At 37.9% G+C, this 19,926-nt stretch overlaps 1 protein-coding gene across 3 annotated transcripts in view; it reads left to right on the top strand.

The window, feature by feature from the left end:
* LOC132374815 (membrane cofactor protein-like) overlaps positions 1-12,119 on the top strand; it is a 54,532-nt gene extending 42,413 nt beyond the window's left edge. For 2 of the 3 annotated variants that reach the window (XM_059939071.1, XM_059939055.1), the window contains 4 exons: positions 1,723-1,773; positions 3,259-3,294; positions 3,797-3,857; positions 9,766-12,119. In XM_059939071.1, coding sequence (XP_059795054.1) covers positions 1,723-1,773; positions 3,259-3,294; positions 3,797-3,857; positions 9,766-9,826 — 209 coding nt within the window. In that variant the 3' untranslated portion in view covers positions 9,827-12,119. Of the gene's footprint in view, positions 1-1,722; positions 1,774-3,258; positions 3,295-3,796; positions 3,858-4,426; positions 4,471-9,765 lie in introns of all 3 variants that reach the window. The other variant, XM_059939064.1, reaches the window with a different exon arrangement.
* The last annotated feature ends 7,807 nt before the right edge of the window (positions 12,120-19,926 follow it).

The raw sequence follows: 19,926 nt of genomic DNA, 5'->3' as shown, positions 1-19,926 counted from the left end.
GTACTTCCTGATGAGTAGTGATGTTGAGCATCTTTCATGTGCCTGTTGGCAATCTGTATGACTTCTTTGGAAAAATGTCTATTCAGGTCTTCTACCTATTTTTAAACTGGGTTCTTTGTTTTTTTTTGATGTTGAGTTGTATGTGTTCTTTGTATATTTTGGATATTAACCCCTTGTCAGATATATTGTTTGCAAATATCTTCTCCTATTCATAGGTAGCCTTTCTTTTTGTTGATAGTTTTCTTTGCTGTGTAAAAGTTTTTTAGCTTGATGTAGTCCCATTTGGTTTTTTTACTTTTGTTTCCCTTGCCTGAGGAGACATCCAAAAAAATATTGCTAAGGCTAAAGTAAAAAAAGGGTATTTGCTATGTTTTCTTCTACAAGTTTTATGGTTTCAGGTCTTAAATTTAAATCTTTAATCCATTTTGAGTTTATTTTTGTATATTTTGTGAGCAAGTAGTTCAGTTTGATTCTTTTTCATGTTGCTGTACAATTTTCCCAACACCATTTATTGAAGAGGCTGTCTCTTCCCCATTATGTTTTCTTGTCTCCTTTGTTGTAGATAATTTTCCATATAGGTGTGGGTTTACTTCTGTGCTCTCTCTTCTGTTCCATTGTTCTATGTGTCTGTTTTTGTGCTAGGACCATACTGTTTTGATTATTTTAGCTTTGTAGCATAGTTTTAAGTCAGGATGTGTGATACCTCTAGCTTTGTTATTCTTTCTTAAGATTGTTTTGGCTATTCGGGGTCTTTTTGTTTCCATACAAATTTTAGAATTATTTTTTCTGGTATTTTGATAGGGATTGCATTGGATATGTAGATTACCTTGGGGTGTATGGTCATTTTAACAATATTAATTCTTCCAGTCCAAGCACAGTATATCTTTCCATCTGTGTTGCCTTCAATTTCTTTCATCAGTGTCTTATAGTTTTCTGAATATAGGTCTTTTACCTACTTATTTCTTGGTATTTTGTTCTTTTTGATTTGATTGTAAATGGGATTGTTCTCTCTTTTTTTTTTTTTTTTTCTTTTCTTTTTTTTTAATAATCAATAGGATGTTACCACAGGATAATGGTTCTTTTTTTTTTTTTTTTGGTTTATTTATTTATTTATTTTTGGCTGTGTTGGGTCTTCGTTTCTGTGCGAGGGCTTTCTCTAGTTGCGGCAAGTGGGGGCTACTCTTCATCGCGGTGCACGGGCCTCTCACTATCGTGGCCTCTCTTGTTGTGGAGCACAGGCTCCAGACGTGCAGGCTCAGTAGTTGTGGCTCACGGGCCTAGTTGCTCCGCGGCATGTGGGATCTTCCCAGACCAGGGCTCAAACCCGTGTCCCCTGCATTAGCAGGCAGATTCTCAACCACTGCGCCACCAGGGAAGCCCAGGGATTGTTTTCTTAATTTTAGTTTTAAGTATAATCACATTGAATCCATAGGATAATTCTGACAACGCACTAATGATTAATTTGTTTGCTGTACCACAGAATATTGTCCCAGGAAATGTTACTGGACAGGAAGAAGAATGCTTTGATACTGAATATAAATTTATAATATTTTGATACTACTTTTAATGAGAAACGTTAATATAGTTTACATAAGGAAAATGAAATTATAAGGGTTTTTGTACAAAGTCAAAAAAAATCAAAACCTATGAATTTAGAGGACTTTAAGCTTTATTGTTTTTTCTCCTTCTTTTTTTTACTTCCATTTTTTTCTTTTTTTCTAGGATATCCCAGTCCCAGTGATGAAACACCACCTAAAGATGCTGAGAGTTTAGGTATTATTTTGGTTGTTAATAACCCTGCATCATGAGGCCCTAGTTTTCAACATGGAAATATTACCGTTATCTGTAGTTAGAAAAGAGATAACATGTCACAAATTGGTGATAATTGTTCAATGTGTAATTGTAAAATTGTACATTTTAAGTAATTTTAAAGGTGAAGATACCATGACAAATATAAGGTACTATGTATAGGTACATGTGGGTAATACAGTTTTTAAGAGGTTCCCCAATTTAGGCTTCCTAGCATGATAAGTTTACTTTCTTAAATAATACAGTTATATGTAGTTTAATATATATAAAACATAGCTTGTTTTCCATGTGATAGTGTTACTATGTAATGGCAATTTTTAGATAAATTTTCCTTCTACTGGTACCTTGTATGTACAAGCCTTAAAGTACTACTAGTTGGGTTAGTTTTTCTATATCAAGCTGGGGTAGCACACTTAATGTTGGCTCACATAGTTCACACATATGTGTTAAAGAACTTGATGAAGTATAGTTGTGACAGTTAAATGAAATATAAAGATTTACTGATAAGGAAATGAAGAAAAATAGCTATTACTTTACTTTAGACTAGTAAGGTTAATCTTTTTATAAAATGTACTTTAGGCTTGTTATGTTTTCCCTCTGAAAACTGGTCAAATTGCCACTGTGTCAAGTGAATCCAGTACCATCTCAAGATGCTTACACTTGATAATATTTATGAAATAAAAAGAACAGAGCTGAACATGACATTTTATGCTATGAGTTATAGATAATAAAAGTAATGGCAGTTTAGAAGCAGAGGTACTACTGACAAACATTTCTAAGAATTAAGATTTGGTAGTATTATTTATTGCTCTCTGGATAGTCAAAAATGCATGTTTACGTTTCTGTGCATAGGTTTTATCCATGTGCCCTGGTGTTCCCTTTACATTCTTAGAGCAAATCTCCTTGTAGTCTTAATCTGGGGGGAAAGGGGAATAGGAGCTGTGATGATACAATGATGTATTGTTTGTGAAGACTCTGCAAATAACGTCTATATGATAGATTAATAGCACTCTATGACTTATTCTACAGACCCACTTAGGGAAAAAATATATATGTTAAATTTCTAACAAAATCATAAGTAATAAAAGACTGAATGTTGAACTAAACGAACTATAGTGGGCTACTACATTTCTAAAGTGATTTTCCTCTAAACTAGTAAATTCTAATTGTCTTAGTTACCTTTACTAAATAACCTGGTGTGGTATAGCTACAGCATACAACAATGAAAAGTGAAGTTCCTGTTAGGAGTTTCACAAGGTGTGTCCTAACCCTGGAATGTGATTAGAAGGGTTCTGTGATGAAAATAACCTGGAAGCACTAGCAGTCATGCTAAAACTAGATTGATAATTTTTTCTTTGTAGTTATAGATGATCTGATCAAATTAAAATGCAGCTGCTACCTGGAGACCCCTAGGTACTTATCTCCCAAACTGTTTTCATTTTTTCTCAGGTGCAGGAATCATTGTTGCAATTGTCATTGGTGCACGTACGTATCCCAAACTTTGATACCAATTAAATCAAGACATTACTCTGAAGAAGTGCAATCATTTTTTAAAAGATTTTTCAATTTCTGTGGCTTTATACCTTGAAATTAAGTAAAACAGGAAAAACCTGACCTTTTAGATAATACACTACCTTGTATTAGTGTTTGTCTATTCCTTTGTATTCTACATGTCCAGTTACTAACAAACCTTAAATAATACAAGTTGTTTCAAGATCATTGCTCATATGAGTTTGCATCCCAAATATGCTTTGGGTAATTTTCTCAATTAATCAAGGACTCTTCTCTGACTTACTCTGTACTGTTTAATGCGAAGAACTGGATTGATACTGAAGAGTCCAGAGGGAATGTAAATGTATATGTGCTTAAATAAGATAACATTTTCTAGCCATGGAAATCTGACCATCATTTATTTCTTCTGCTAGATTTTGAATCTTGGCAATGATTTTTCACAGTTACATATCATTTGTTTCCTGATTTCTTGTAGTTTTTGGCGTTGGAGTAGTTGTCTGCGGCATCTGCTTCTGTTTTTGCAAAAAGAAGAAAGGGTAAATTAAACCATGTTTTTTAATTTATTGGTCCTTCTCACAGTTGACATAGTTTTGTGCAGTTTTTGTTTGTAGTCTGTATTGCATGTTGTTTTTTCAAAAAATGCACCTGCATGAGTGTGTTGTCTGAATTACATTTCTTTACTAAAAATGTTTTCAGCTGCTTTCAATATCATTGCAACAAGAGTAATCTGTGCAGGTTGCTTCAGCTAATTATGATGTAAGAAAAATTTCTGTGGGATTTGAGGTTTAAGTGCTGTAGTAAATCATGGACTGTTTTGGGGCTTTCTCTATCCTAGGTGTACCCAACTTCCTAGATTGGACTAATGGCCAAGATTAAATATTATAAAATGGTTCACTGTGGAGACTTTGACAGCTGTAGCCACTGTAATTTTTATGGTGAAAGTTTTCAGTTGTCTGTATAACTTAGGTAGTAGTAAGAAGCTACATAGATGGCTCATTCAGATACCCAGTTTGCTTTCTTTTAGATTTGTTATTTATACAAGTTAAACTGGGGAATTTTAAGCAACACTATTTGATTTCCCTCTTATGTTCTCTTAATTTACTAGGTCGCGGTAAAACTGATTGGGTTAAACTAAAAGTTGCTGAGAGGGTAAGATTTATAAGGCACTTTATGAACTCTGTCTTTTTATCTATAAAAATGAAATAAGGGGGGGACTTAAAATTGAAAAAAAAGGTACAAATACATATCTTCTAAGGAGAATAGAGTTTTTAAACATCATCTTAAATTTTAATGAAATAATTTAAAATCTAATGAAAGACTTAGAATAAAACTGGAGCATAGAGCAAGATTAGGTGCTTTGATATTTCTGACTTTTAGTGATTTTTTTCCCCCTATTACTTTGGAAATAGCTTTGAAATCAAACTAATAATTAAAAACAATTGGTATTCATGGCTTTATGATATATATTCCTTTTATATTAATCACTGGGTTTGGACTACATAATAAAAGTACATTCGTCACTCATAAAGAGCTAAAACTTTTTTTATATTTCTTGGTTATCTTTTAAAAATATCCACAGTGCCTTCATTTGAATCTTAAATCTTATATTTGTAGAACACATAGTATGCATATTTGATTTCTCTATCAGCAGTATATTTTTTAAATTACATGTATACAGCAATCTGAGAAGGAAGTACTATCAGTGAAATATTTGACAAGTCTAAAAGGTTTATCTAGAAATAACCTCTAAAGAAAGCAAAACAAAATAGCTTTCTGCTCCTCACTCTCCTTCTTTGTTTAAAACATCACTACACCAAAATAAGGTTCCCTAACAAGTATTAACCAAAAACTCTCTCTAGCTACCAGTTAATGAGTCTTTTAAAGCCAAACAATTATCTGAGCATCGTATCCCCCAGCTTAAAGTTTCAGTAGCGTTAGAGATCTGAGATCCCATTTCTAATGCGTTCCCAAGTGATGATGCTGCTGGGCCTGGACTACACTTTGAGAAACCAGGGTGTAGACCATTCCTGATGTGCCCGTGCTCTTTAACTTGAAGAAACACCATCAAGCTTATTGGGAAGTGTTTTACCTGTTTAAGATTATTGGATTTTTTAAAGACTCCTCATTTATGTGTATGCTTCTTTAAAAGAATGTGAAGTAATACCTAGCTTTAGTTTGCCTTTCTTTTAAAAAGGTAAATATTTTTATTATATTCTTTGCATTGTTTAATGTCCATATTTTCCCCCCCAAATTGCTTTTGTTGCTTTCGAAACTCCTTTACAAGACTGTAAAATATATGCAGTTGCTTCTCTATTCCTAGGGATAACTCTGGAAGCAGGATACCAGGCACAATAATCCAGAATTGCTGTTAATGGGAGTTCCCTGGTGGTCCAGTGGATAGGACTCAGCACTTTCACTGCTGTGGGCTGGAGTTCAATCCCTGGTTGGGGAACTAAGAACCTGCAAGCCTCGTGGCGTGGCCAAAACTAAAATAAAAAAACACACATTTGCTGTTAAAACTTGATACAAAATGGATTTGATATAAACTTGTATTTATGATAATTTGGGAACACAATTACCCTGCTACAATATTTATACCAAAGCATGAAAATAGTATAAGTAGTCATTTTTAAGACCATTAAATTATGATGAAATATGGCCACAGGGTTAAAGTACTCTGTTATAGATTCCTGTTTCTTAGCTCTCAACTAAGAATAGAATAGGATCCCAGTTGGTCTGATGGGCTCCATCTACACCCTCCTTCCTTTTCCCTTGCAGTCTCCTTTCTTAACTAACTCTTCAGCCAAACTTTCCAGCCTTGGAATCCATAGCCCTTGCCTCTCCTTTGTTATTGCTTGAGTCCTGTCTTGCATGTCCTGACTGTGTGGTTCCAAAAAACAGATACCTTTTGTTTACATTAATGTTTTCAATTATTTGTTGTGAATATTTTTTTCATAAATGCATGATTTTCTCTACTCGGGTTAAATCATCACTGGATAAGTGAGAGTTTTTTAAGTTCATTAGAATTATTGCAATAATTTATGTATTTTAGTAACAGTGACTGAATACTTTTTCTTTTTTTCCATTAAGGATATTTATTATTTGTTGTAATTTTAAAATATTTTCATGTTATATTAATAATGACTGATCCAGTAACTGTAATTTTTAAGCTGTCTGCTTAAGTTAATATTACTGAAGCTTTTTTGGATATAATATAAATGGTGAATCCAGTTCAGGTGGTGGGGAGTACAATGACATGGGTAAAAACTTGAATGGTCAAATTAACTTGAACATTTTTCTACCTGGTTCTCAAATTCTTGAGCATTGAACAAAGGCTTTAAAAAATTTTAAACAAAAACTAGTAAATAACAAAGATGTTGTAACAGTTGAGAGAGCATATTTAAAAAATTTAGAGCCATCCTAGAAAAATGGGAAGTCATGTAATAAGTTTTACAGAGATCTTCCCTCAGGTGAAAACAATTGTGCCACAGGAAGAAACTGTCCTCGATGCAAAAGATCCATCTGAAAATGTATGATGTCATAAAATCGATTTCTGAGACAGTATTACATGGAATTAATACATGCTCTGTGTATTGCCTCAAAATCTAAGGTGCTAGAGACCAGGACCATTTCTCCTCATATAATCTTATTCTGTGAAAGAGAGTTTACATTATTCACTTCAGGCGAAGAGGTTTCAGAGGTAAACAGATTGCACACAAATTTAGAATCTGTTTATCTGCTGCATGATCTGTAAGACTTCAAAGGTAAAGTAGCTTCTTGCACCAAATTCCCGTTTCAAGTTCCTAATGAGAATCAGGAGAGCCATAATTTATGAACCTAATTGTCAGCTTTACTTCCCTTCTCCTCTATCATTGATTTTATCCCATTTTTATGCCACTCTTGCTTCCTTTTGGTTTGACGTCACTATTTTATTCATCCCTGTTCCCTTCCTTTGTTCAGCACACCCTAACTGGTGAGAGCCACAGACAAGTAAATTTTATTTCTCTCTGAGAAAAGATGAGAGAAAGGTTTGCTTTTATCATTAAAACGTATCTGCTTTCTGTTGCATTTCTTTTTAGAGATGTCCTTTCTTCTGAAAAATATTCAATGAATATTTAGATATTGATAAACTGAACTAAGATAAGTGGGCAGTAGACATCCAAAAGAACATTTGAATTCCTGTTCCCTTTGCTAGATTATTGATGTTTTCTCCTACCTTCCCTGTTTTAATGTAAAAGAACGTGCATTGACAGGCTCTTGCTTTGATATAGGCGCCAACAGAGTAACGTCCCTCTTGTCCTTTCATCAGACTGTCTAGCTGCTCTACCTTCTAGCAGCTATGAATCCAAAGCTGGGGCAATTTTTTAGCCCAATGGGAAATAATCACAGAATGTGTTCATTTTAAGTTCATTTTGGTTTTTCGACAGAAACCAAAATACATTTCACTTAATTTTGTAAAGAAATTCAATTTCCACTTGTAAATATTAATTCTTTAAAGGCATTTATCTGTTTCCCTTGGCCAGGATATTTTTAACATATAAAAGAGAAACCACCAACAACAAAAAATCCTCAGATTTTGGAAAATTATGAAATGCATTGCCTTAAGTCATTTAACCCCCTCTACCTTCTGTCTCTGAATGAAATGAATTGGAAGTTCCTCCTTTTGTGCCAGAATGTGTGTCTGCATGGCCAGGAAAAGAGGAGTTATGTTTCCCACCACTTATAATGTGAGGCGCTACCCTAGGTTACAGTCATGAGTTTGGGAGCAGATTCTACAATGGCCAATAAGAAGGGCAATTTCTTAGTTAAAGCAAAGTGGTGACTTTGATCACAGGGGCAAAGGGGAAGACAAAACATACCAACTAGAATGGCACTGTGGGCCTACCCAGCCCTATGTATCTGCTTGGTTCTCTTAGGATTCCTTTGAGGCTAAAGCCAACCAGGAAAGTAGTTTTCAGATGGGCCGTGAGCTTCAAGTTGTCTGTAAACGCTTGAAGTTAACTTAATGAATGCTGAAGGTAGTATGACATAACTGTAATTAGTACAATAATTCACTTTCACATTTTAATCATCTTCAAATAGCTTTGTTGTTATATCAAATTAATGTTTCTTTAAGTTTACATTAATGCAGGGACTTCCCTGGTGGTCCAGTAGTTAGGACTCCGCACTTCCATTGCAGGGGGCATGGGTTCAGTCCCTCGTCGGGTAACCAAGGTCCCGAAACCTGAGGGGTGTTGCTGAAAAAAAAAAAGAAAAATTTTATATTAATGCTTATTTATCCTTCTCATATATTGGATTTCTATTTAAAATTCTACTTAAAGAAAAACATTTCACTACTACAGAAAAAAAAAAAAAAAGTACTGACCTCAAAAACTAGTAAAATATAGTGGTCTTAGAGGATTCAGGATAGGCCTAAGTATTGAATCACTCTCCAGAATAGTCCTGAGGAAACTGCTATATAACAAGTATTGTGCTGTGACAGTGCTGGTTCATCGTGAAGCCTCCCCCACCAAGAGAAATATGAAAGTCTCCAGAATTAACACGGTTAGCTCTTTCATGGGGCAGGCATACTGTAAACAACCGACTGGTCCCCATTTGGTTGTAGTCTGTCTACTGTAGTCAGTTTCCTAAGCAGGGACTGGAACTGCGTTTTCCAGCTCCAGAGTCAGTAGCCCTGAGTGGCTGCCGAGGACGTCAAAAGTGGCTCATCCTACTTAAGGTGAGCTTCAGTGCACACTACACACCAGATTCAAAGACTTAGTGCAAAGAAATGTACAATCCGTGGATATCAGGTTAAGTAAAATATGTTAAAACTAAGTTTCCTGCTTATCCTTTTTTTGATGTGGCTTCTAGAAAATTCAAAATTACCTGTGTGACTCGCATTATGTTTCTTTGGAAAACACTGGACTTGAATAGCAGAGTTTAGAAAGATGTCTGTTGTTACCAAAAAAAAAAAAGTGTTATGTGAGTTTTAGTTACTTAGGAGACTCTCCAACCAGAACACATGATTTTCCTTGACTGTGAGGGGTAAATGAGGCATTACTCACTGATCTTGAACGCTGCTGGAATCATTAGCTGTTTAAAGGTTTCATCTCAGAGTTAGATTTTAAATTGCAATATTAGGAAAATGTGTGTTTCTCTGTAGTCTTCCCCATTAGCCCTAAATTAAGATAAGGGAATATTTACTAAATATATGCAACTGCTCTATTTCTTGTCTTGGAGGGAATCAAAACTATAATACAGCAATAGAAGAAGGGTTTCTAGAGTGAGACTGGCTGAACATTGGAATTATTTTAAAAGAATCATTTAATTCCTAGTTCAGTGACTCTTACTAGTATATAGTTTTTTTTTTTATTTGTCCATGTTCTAAATGGGCTTCTGGAATTTAATTTATGTACTTAATTATGTTCACCTCTGACCCTATTTTCTTACCTTGCTTCGTAGGAAAGAAGGTATTGCTACATACAGTGCTTACCAGGATAAGGCAACCACTCCAGCAGAGTAGATGAACTAAATGGTTTCCACAAACCCATGTATCATTCAGCCATGAAAATGAAGGAAATCCTGCCATTTGAGACAATACAGATGGACCTTGAGGGCATTATGCTGGGTGAATAAGTCATATAAAGAAAGACAAGTACTGTATGATCTCACTTATATGTGTAATCCAAATAACCAAGCTTATAGAAAAAGAAATCAGATTTGCCTTCATCAGAGGTGGTGGGCTGGGGGTGGTGGTTGAGTAAAGGTGGTCAGAAAATATAAACTTCCAATTATAAGATAAAAAGGTACTGGGATGTAATGTACAGCGTAGCGACTACAGTTAGTAACACTGTATTGTATATTGGCAAGTTGCTAAGAAAGTGGATCTTAAAACTTCTAATCACACGGAAGAAAAAAAATTTTTTGTAGGTTCGTGAAGTGATGGATGTTAACTAAATTTACCGTGTAATCATTTTGCGATATATACATGATCAAATCATGCTGTACACCTTAAACTTATGCAGTGTTATATGTCAGTTATATCTCAATACTGAAAGAAAAAAAATCTATAAAAATTATTTGCTAGTTTCTTACATTGTCAGGAATGGAACTGTTAAGCCATAGTGCTAACATTTTAATGTGGCTTAAGTATAGTCACCATCCTTTAATGCTTCTTTGAAATGTGTATGAATTTGTGTTTGAATATCTTGCTTGTTTTTCCTTAAATAACACTTGTATTTATAGGGCAAGTCAACACAGTATCCCCACTAGTGTTAAGGTGGGGAAATAGTTTTTCTATAAAATCTCCAAACTCAGAGAAATATAATTCAAAATGACATTACATTTCATTTGTAAAGAAAGTGATTTTGAAATCTTTTCTGTTCAAAGATGATTGCCAACTCTTAAGATTCATTCTTCAACAGTCCCAAAATATGCATTATATATTGTTTATTATAAAAGTTTGATTTCCTTAACTAAGAATATTACCGGAAAATACTCTTACAGTTAATAGGTTAAAATACTATTTTTAAAAATTTGTAACCTCTTGGTGATTTAGAGACGCTATAAAGTTTATTTCTGGCATTTGTTCTTCGCCCCTTTTAATAACAATAAACCAGTCTAAGAAATCCAGAAGAATTCAGCATCAGTTGCATGCTTCTGTACAAAGTTAGAGGGCTCTAACACCCATAGCAGGAATGCCAGCTCAGGACAAAGTGAACACTGTGGGCTTGTAGTTTTCTTAAAAAGAATTCCACTCTTTAAGAGAATTAGAATCCACTCTAAATTCTGTTTTTCTCTCCCCACCTGAATAAAGAGCTGTCTTACTTTAAACATGTCATCTGAATGTAGGCAGTTTTGTAGGGAATAAATTCATCAGATAACCTCAAGTTGCATCAGAATCTGAGTCTCACCTCATCTGCAAAGGGCAGAGTAAAAATGAAGCCCCATATTTCAGAAAAGCAAACTTAACTCTGTGGATTTGCTGTAGGTCATGCAAAGGGACAGGAAGAGGAAACAGCAAAGGTAGCTGTTGACGCTCAGGTGGGACAGATCCCAGCCCTCTTCTCTGTCCTCACACCAGGCAGCGCCTCCTTCAAATGAGCCAGCGGCCAAAGAGGAGGGACTGTCTCTCTAACTCCAATTACATTTTTACATGTTTTGTTTCACACTTTTATAGTTAGTAGCACAAATTGGGCCAAAGAAACGTTGCCTTAGAAATATATGAATAAAGAATCAAGAGTGAACCAGAGTAAATATTGTTTTACTCCCTAAGGACATATTTGTAAGGCCATGTAAGTGGTCCTTCCCTTTGTAGTCTCTGATGAGGCACTTTAGGAAGATAAATTTGAGGAGAATAAATTCAGGAATTCTGAGATAAATATAGAGTTGAAGTTTTGCTGTACCCTTTTCCACATAATTTTCGAGAATCTAGCACTTGCTTAGAAGCAAGGGGGTGGCTCTAGTACATATTTTTAAAACCCTCAAAGAAGTGTTTTCAACCAAAGATTATTATGCTTACCAAAATAAATTGACTTTCATAGTATAGTTTCCACTTCAAAATTAGTTTTTCTAATTTAATATATTTATATGTAAGATTGAAATATGTGTGTACATATAAATTATGTTCTGTTTGTCAAATAATTTGTCAATTAAATATATGGGGATACCATTTTTCTCTAGAAATGTTTACCTAAATGAGAGAGGGAAAAGTGTATTTGAATTTAAAGGTTTCTTAAAACTGCATTTTGAGAATTGGACCTTCAGATCTATTAAAAAAATAAAATGTCATTATGGAGAAGTTTCATTTGTGATAATGCATTTATTTCCAGTGTGTTTTATCTCAAATCGGAGTACGCTTCTAATCGGGGCCCACCTTCTGTAAGCATTCCCCTCCAACAATCACCACTCCTGCCCCTCCCATCTCAGAGCCTTAACTTAAACATGCCCAGGCTTCTCCCCTCCGCAGCGGTCACGTGCCTCCCCTGCTCAAAGGTGCTCAGTCCTACCTCTGTTACCCACAGCATAAAGTCCATTTCATGATAGATACTTGAAAGCTTTCTACAGTTAATTCCCAACTTTTCTTCCCAAGCCTTCTCTTTCTGCAACACTTCAGATAACCTGCTCTCAGTCAAGCCAGACAATCTGTCCTGTGCTCTCTGCTGTATTCCTGGTTCACTATTGGCTGAAGCGCCTCTGGTCTTGTCTGATCCTGGGCATCTTCCAGGGCCCAGCTCACAGAGCCCATTCTGTGCAGAACTTCCTGATTTCTGCCCAGCTCTCAGCCTTCATTATTTCCTGGCCTTGAGTTCACCACATTCAAGTATCTGTATCCATGTGTGTGGGAGAAGACATATCTTCCACATCACTTTAATGCGTGGGTGTGGCTAATGAAAAACCCAAGTCCCAACCATGAAAGCATAACATGTTTCTGAACCATGGCTGCACACTGGAATCCCCTGGAGACTTTTACTGATGCCTGGGTCCCACGCCCCCAAAATTTGTCATGTCATTGACCTGGGGTGTGGCCTGGGCAAGTAATTCTAATATGCAGCTAAGTGTGAGAACCTCTGCATTAGTGGTCCTCCAGTCTCAGAGTCCACTTCTACACATGAACTTATAAAGACATAAGGTGAATGCTTACACTTACAGAATAAAATCATGGTTTTGTAATTCAGCCTATAAAGAAATCAGAAAATATCTAAAACTTGAGTTAAGGTCTTATTGCCTGCCTCACCAAAAGAGGCTATCTGTGGTTTAAAAACAAAACAAAAACAAACAAAAAGCAATCTTTCTAATATCAACACTGGATGAAAATTAGTTTGACTATAACTAAAGAATGCATTTTATCAAATTTTGTCTTCTAACTTGAGACTATAGTATATTTTTTAAATTGGCATAAAATAAACAGGGAGAGCTTTTAAGGTGACTAACAATAAAAGTCCTCTACAAGAATTCTGAAGACAGCTGAGGTAGGCAGGAGTTTAAATTGTTCAAGAATGTTCTAGGTTTAAGGAAAATAGGCAACTCTGGTATTCTAAAACTTAGTAATTGCTGACGATATTGTAACCAAGAATGAATATTTTTGCATATTAAACATTTTATATATTTGTACTCAAGAGTAGGATTTAACATAGTCTATTGACTTTCAGAAACAATGCAAAATAGAGAGAGCGTACACATATTTTTTTTGTCTTCTAAGCTGCATTGCTTTCGTCATTTCCAGGCTCATCCATCCAGAAAAGGTTACCCTAGAATGAAGTGGTCCACCTTTATAGTATTAGCACTGCTGCCCTCCTGTGGCCTGTTAGGGCATTTGACCATGCCTTTCTTAGTTTTTCAAACTTTGTCATTATTCAGAGATTTTAGTCATTGCTGAGTCCCAGAAACCGTTTTTAATTTCATTTTAATTAACTAGCTCTTTTCTGCTTGCCTTCTAGGAAATTAACTTTTGAAAAAGCGCTAACCTCTGTCCCTTATGGCATACATATGGAGGAGCATAATATTGGGGTCTGCGGTCAGTAACTATTTTTCCTTCCCTCCGGCTTAAATACCAGCAGAAAGTGACCAAAATTGCCTTAAGGATGCATCACATTGAGAAAGCTACCCACCCTGATTCCTGACTTATCAGCCCAAGAAAACTTGTTTGGGATAGTAAAACTCATATTTGCCAGGCAGTCACTTAAGTTTCTATCGTTCACCACCTTTACGTAGCTTTTAGAAGCAACTATGGTACGTACGTATGACACAATGGCAGGCCTTGTGCAAAACTAGCAGAAAGAATCAGGGCACCTGGCATCCTGGTGCTTAGGGTTTGTGGCATCGTTGAGAATTCTGGAGACTACTATCATTTATATGAGCACTATTCATGGTGTTCAGGAAGATGACTGGTCTTCTGATCACCCACTGCCACCTGAAAAGGATCCAAGGCAAAATATTCCTTTCAATCTGTCTTTGACGTGGACTCAATTATTGGAGAATCCTAGGGTAGGATCCCATACAACCACGCTTCTCAAATTTTTGTGTGCAGGTGAATCACACGATGATCTTGCTAAAATGCAGATTCTTGAAGCAGTAGGCCTCGCGTGGGGCCCGAGGTTCTGCATTTGTATGTGTTCCACATACTGCTGTTTGTGGAGGCTGTATAATGGCCTCCAGAGATACTGGAGTCATAATACAAGTATCACCCTACTTTTTAAAATCCACTTTATGCCACTTAGTGCTTTTACAAAAGACCTGCATTGGTACCTGCTTCCATTAATCAAAAGAAATCCGAAGAGGATTTTTGCTTTTATGAAAAAAAAAGTGAAGGAAGCCCTCGCACAGAAGCGAAGACCCAACACAGCCAAAATAAATAAATAAATAATAATTAAAAAAAAAAAAAAAGTGAAAAGCGAAAATATCGTTCAGCATTTATTTTGCAGCGAGCTGTGTTATACAGGCAGCCCACACAGGAGATGAGAGTGGCACCCCCAAGCTCCTTCCTGGGAACTAGACTCAGCATCTCAGCATCAAGTTGCCATAGGTCTAAAAGTATCTGTGCTTTATCTCCATTTATTTTGTGCATCCTTTTGCGAGGTATGCCCTTAGGCATTTGCTTCAATGCTTTATGCCAAATCTGCTTATGAAAGCTTGCATAGGAACACTCTACTTTCAGATACCAGGGGAAAGCAGTACCTGGAACCTGTGAATGTGGCCTTGTATGCAAAGGGTCTTTCTTTGCAGATGAGATTTTGGGCGGGGAGATTATCCCCCCCAGGTGGGGCCCTGAGTGTAATCATATTTAATCCTCAGGAGAAGAAGGCACAGGAAGCCTTGACTACAGCAGAAGGCAATGTGACCACTGATGCAGCATGCTATGGTGTTGACTTTGAGGGTGGAAGAAGGGGCCACAAGCCAAAGAATGCAGCTATGGAAGCTGGAAAAGGCAAGGAAACTGATTCTCAGACAGTACATCTGGAGGGAGCATGGCCCTGCCTATAACTTGATTTCAGATTCTGACCTCCAGAACTAAAAGAATACAGGTGTGTTGTTTTAGACAAGTTATGGTGTAAATGTTTGTGTCCCACCAAAAAGTCCTACCTTAAAATCCTAACCCGAAGGTGACCGTATTAGGAGGTGGGGCCACTGCGAAGTGATTAGGTCATGAAGGTGGAGACTTCATGAATGGGATTAGTGTCCTGATAAAAAGAGACCCCAAATCCCTTCACCCCCCTGCCCCAGGAAGTTACATGGCACTGTCTACAAACCAGAAAGCTGGCTCTCACCAGGCACTGAATCTGCCAGCACCTTGATCTTGGCCTTCCCAGCCTCCAAACCATGAGAAGTAAATCTGTTGTTTATAAGCTGCCTTGTCTGTAGTGTTTTGTTATAGCAGCCCGAAGAGACTAAGACACCAAGTTTGTTGTAACTTGTGAAAGTGGCCACAGGAAACTAATACACCGACGCCACGAGTCCTCAGGTCACATTTTGTGTAGAAGCAAGACCCAGAGGGGGAGCTCTCAACCCTGACTGCGCAGTAGAATCCCCTGGGAAACTTTCAAAAAACACATGTCCAGACCCCATTTCTACAGCAGTATAACCAGAACCTGTAGGGATGGGATCTGAAAATCACTATTCTAATGGCTCCTTGGGTGAATGTAATCAGAAGGTGGGTGGAGCTGTATCACATTAGAATAAACACAAAACATCGCTTTCCTTGTGTTCAAGGAAAACTCTTAAACTGCCCTAAAATGTAGACACACCAGTCTGCTAGGCAATTCCATGAAACTATACACCAGCTTCTCAAAGCGCAGGGCTGTGCCAACATCTTACATGAAGACTTACCAGGTTGGAGATTTAACACGTTGTTCACCCTAAGCTGGTAAAAGACTTGACTTGTCTCATAGTTATTAAGATTCACCAGCACTTAGTTCCACAGGTGGGAATTCTTTGCCAGTACAACTTGCATGAGGCTGGAGGTGCCTTCAGTCCAACTCGCTCTCCACTGACACGCTTACAGTAAATGGGTGGCAAAACTCAGGGAAGCGAGCTCCATGCCTGACAAAGCATTTTCTATATCTGGGTGGAAAGCATGGCCTCAAAAACCAGACTCAAGATGTCTCCAAAAGAAACATTCTGCTTAGCAATTTATAAAGAAAGACCACCCTGGAATGCCAACTTTAGGTAAAGACCTGTCAGCCTCCAGAAGAATAAAGCAAAATAATCCTAAATGAGGGGCATGTTAATTACTTGGGGTGTGCATTGTGCATCTCATAACCCAGCCATAAGCACTATTTAAGTATTCATGGGAGCACCAGAAAGTACTTTTATGTAAAAGATGTCTCAAGTCATTGTTTTTGTGCTTTGATGCTAAACTCCATCTTTTGGCACTTTCTTATTTGGGGACTGGAATCACAGCAACCTGCTGGCAGAATCCATGAGTTACTTGTTTTATTTGGAACACATAGGCTGGAGCTAGGGACACAGTAGGTGAATCAAAAGTTGTTCAGTTTGTTACAACTGACCCAAAGCTGTTATGCCCATAGGTCTATTGTAGCTACCTCAGCAAAGAAGTGAATAAAACAATTCAGGGTCTTAACTGTTCCCACCACCACATCCTGGGGATTAGAACATGAATTCTCCAGTCAACAGCCTGAAACATCACTGCAGCTGCAGTGAAAGGGTGCATTCCATTCACGGGGAAGTTTTCCCAACAGATGCTTCACCTGTCCCACCTCCACCCGATTGGGCAGGGCAGCCAGCTGGGGGAGGACGGGCAGGAGGTGGACTTAGAAAGGCTTCCCAGGTGGTTGAGATGCCACCACTTATGGAGAACCACTGGCGTGAAACAAAAGTCCTGCAGGTAGGTCAGGTCTGGCCTTGCATCTCCTGTGCAAAATGGTCAATCAAGGGGACACAGCCCTCCTACCTGAAGAATCCCCAAGTTTAATCCCCTGTGAAATCAAGCCTGGCTCATCCCTGAATACCTTTACAGAACTGGTTCACTCTGTCTTCAAGAGTTGATTGATAGAAACTAAGAACCAAAAGTAACAACACTCCTGAATCTCTTTTAACGCAGCTGAATTCATCAGTGCTCCTCCAAGGGCCATGTGAGTACAGGCTCAGTTATGCCAATATTTCTGAGGGAACACTGACTGCAGAGGCTCCAGGGCTGCAGCCCACTGGGAACCGAGGTCAGTTTCCCGTTCAATAAGCAGCATCCTTCAGCCCAGGTCTGCAACATGTCTCTCTTCTGTAATCCTTTTTTCTCATTTTATTTCTTGGCTCATAGAATTTCATTCCTGTCTTCATAGGCTACATTTTTAATATGTTTGCTGTAACCGACTTCAAATTCTTTACGAAATAGGTAAGATCTGCACAGCAAATTAACTTTTCAGGACCCCACTTATCATCATCATACAATTATGAATGGAAAATAATCTATGAAAAACGAAGACATGATAAATTGTATACAGTAAAGCATTTATTAAGGTCAGGATGCATGACAGAAAGATAATTTAACAGCAACCAATTTATAGTTTACATCACTACCACATTTCAGCAAATGGAGGACATTAGGTAAATTATAGTGATTTGTTTTTAAAAATCCATTAACTGATCTATTATCCGTGCATAAAGTATTGTAGATATAGTTAAAGAAGCTAGTAGGAAAAAGCATAACCTTCCTCCCCCTCTCTCTGCCCATCCATCTTCCAGGAAGCCACAGGCTGTTGCTGACCAGACTTGGCATGAGGCCTCGAGGCTGCTGCTTTTCCCCCTACATCATAACCGATTTCAAATGGTGCTAGACAAAAACAGACTCTGAACACCAGGAGAAATCGGTCAGCCTGTGTAAGAGATGGGTCCAGTGGTGCTGGGTGGGGTCCGGCACCTTGACAGTGCAGGTGGCAAGTTTGATTTCAGCTGCTCGGCAACTGTTGCTGAATGCTCCATGGCATCTAGGAGCAGGTGAACAGTGCTGAAGTGATGAGATAGTCCTCCTGGGACACAGCCCTCCCCTTGCCTATTGCAATCAAGTACCCAACCCAGCATTGCCCAAGCATGTGCTCAAAGGCCCTACCAACAGGCTACTGCTGGTGGCTGCCGCTCCCTGTCAACAGAAAGACTATCACAACCTCTGGCTCTGCTCAAGCCTCTGAGTTTCTACTGAACACAACCTCATCCCTGCCCTGTCCCCCTCCGCAGCCCAACACACTCAAGAGTGTACTTTGCTTCTCAAGTTCTTCCTTTCTTGAACTGGCTCAGGTGGCAGGAGGAGGGGAGCTGATCCCACCAACAGCAGCTCCTCTGCGGTTGGCCTTTTGCTGTGCTGCAATTCTTACTCCTAAAACACTGATTTCAAATGGTGCTAGATACAAAGATGGAAAAATCTAAGCCACCATGTGAAACCAGCTTCCAGAAGAAGAGGATCTCACTGAAGAAAGAAGGGAGATGCGATCGGAAGACCCAGCCTCTGCCCCGAGCAGAGGTGTCTTCTTGCAGTTCCACTTGTGACAGGACATAATATATGGATCCATTAGAAAGGCACAGAGAAGAGTTACAAAGTGATGCTCAAAGAACATGAAAGTCAAAGTTGATAAATTACATAGACAATCGCAATTCACAACTCATGATTTCTAGGTTATTTAATTCCATAACCAGTCCCTACCTATTATTATATATATGACAAAATAAAATAGCCAAAGCTGTTACTAAACTGGGTTAACATTTACATTAGTATTGCCCTGCTTTGTAAACTATTTCACAGTATGCAAAGCATTTTCCGATATTATCTCACGTCATCAGGAAACAAGCACCCTTTCTGCCTGTGAGGCTCTAGCCACTACACAAAGGTGGGTTTCACCTGAGCCAGGGCAACTCTTCCATGTACCCTAGTCAGGAAGATCATGGGCTCCTCCTTCCCAGCCATAGGTGAGTGGTCAGGACATTCAAATATGACCCCGTTAATTGCCAATCTTATTTATTCTCTACTGTGACACAAAAAGATCAGTGTCTTATAATTGTACTAAGTAGATAATCCTCTAATAAAAGAATGGAGTTTTGTGTTGTTTTCAAATTCTGCCTGAAAATTAGGTTTGCAAATGGTGTTCAAATTAGATTTCCCATCTCCTAATGGCACCATCTTTTTTGGTTGTTTGAAGCTAAGAAAATATGTCTGTATTTCCTCTGATACCATAACCAAGAGAAAGAAGAATCTGTATCTCTCAGGTTCCCTACCAATTCTTCAGGACTCTAGATAAACCCTTATATTTTTTATTGCCTCCTGGAAATAACACCATGTGTTGCTCTAGGGAAGAGAAGGAAATAAAATTTGAACACCAAGTTGTGCTCTTGAATTCTCACAACAGTCTTGTGAAGTAGGTATTATTCCCTTTCTTGCAGGAGAAGAAACTGATCCTCAATGTGGTTCAAAAACTTGTCCACAGTCCCATGACTAGTGAATGGTGTCGATTCCAGGTCTGACTCCAGAGTCTGTGCTCCTACCCCTCTACCCATTGCTGCCTGCTTTGTAGTTTGACTATCGTCTCATTCTGTTCTTGAACTTAATTATGAGCAAGACTGAGGGTTAGCGAAGTCCTAGGCAATATTTCTGCATAGATGGGGGGGTATTACTGACTGTAC

The sequence above is a fragment of the Balaenoptera ricei genome, chromosome 1 (genome assembly GCF_028023285.1).
Source record: "Balaenoptera ricei isolate mBalRic1 chromosome 1, mBalRic1.hap2, whole genome shotgun sequence".
NCBI lineage: Eukaryota > Metazoa > Chordata > Mammalia > Artiodactyla > Balaenopteridae > Balaenoptera > Balaenoptera ricei.
This window is presented reverse-complemented; position numbering and strand designations above follow the sequence as displayed.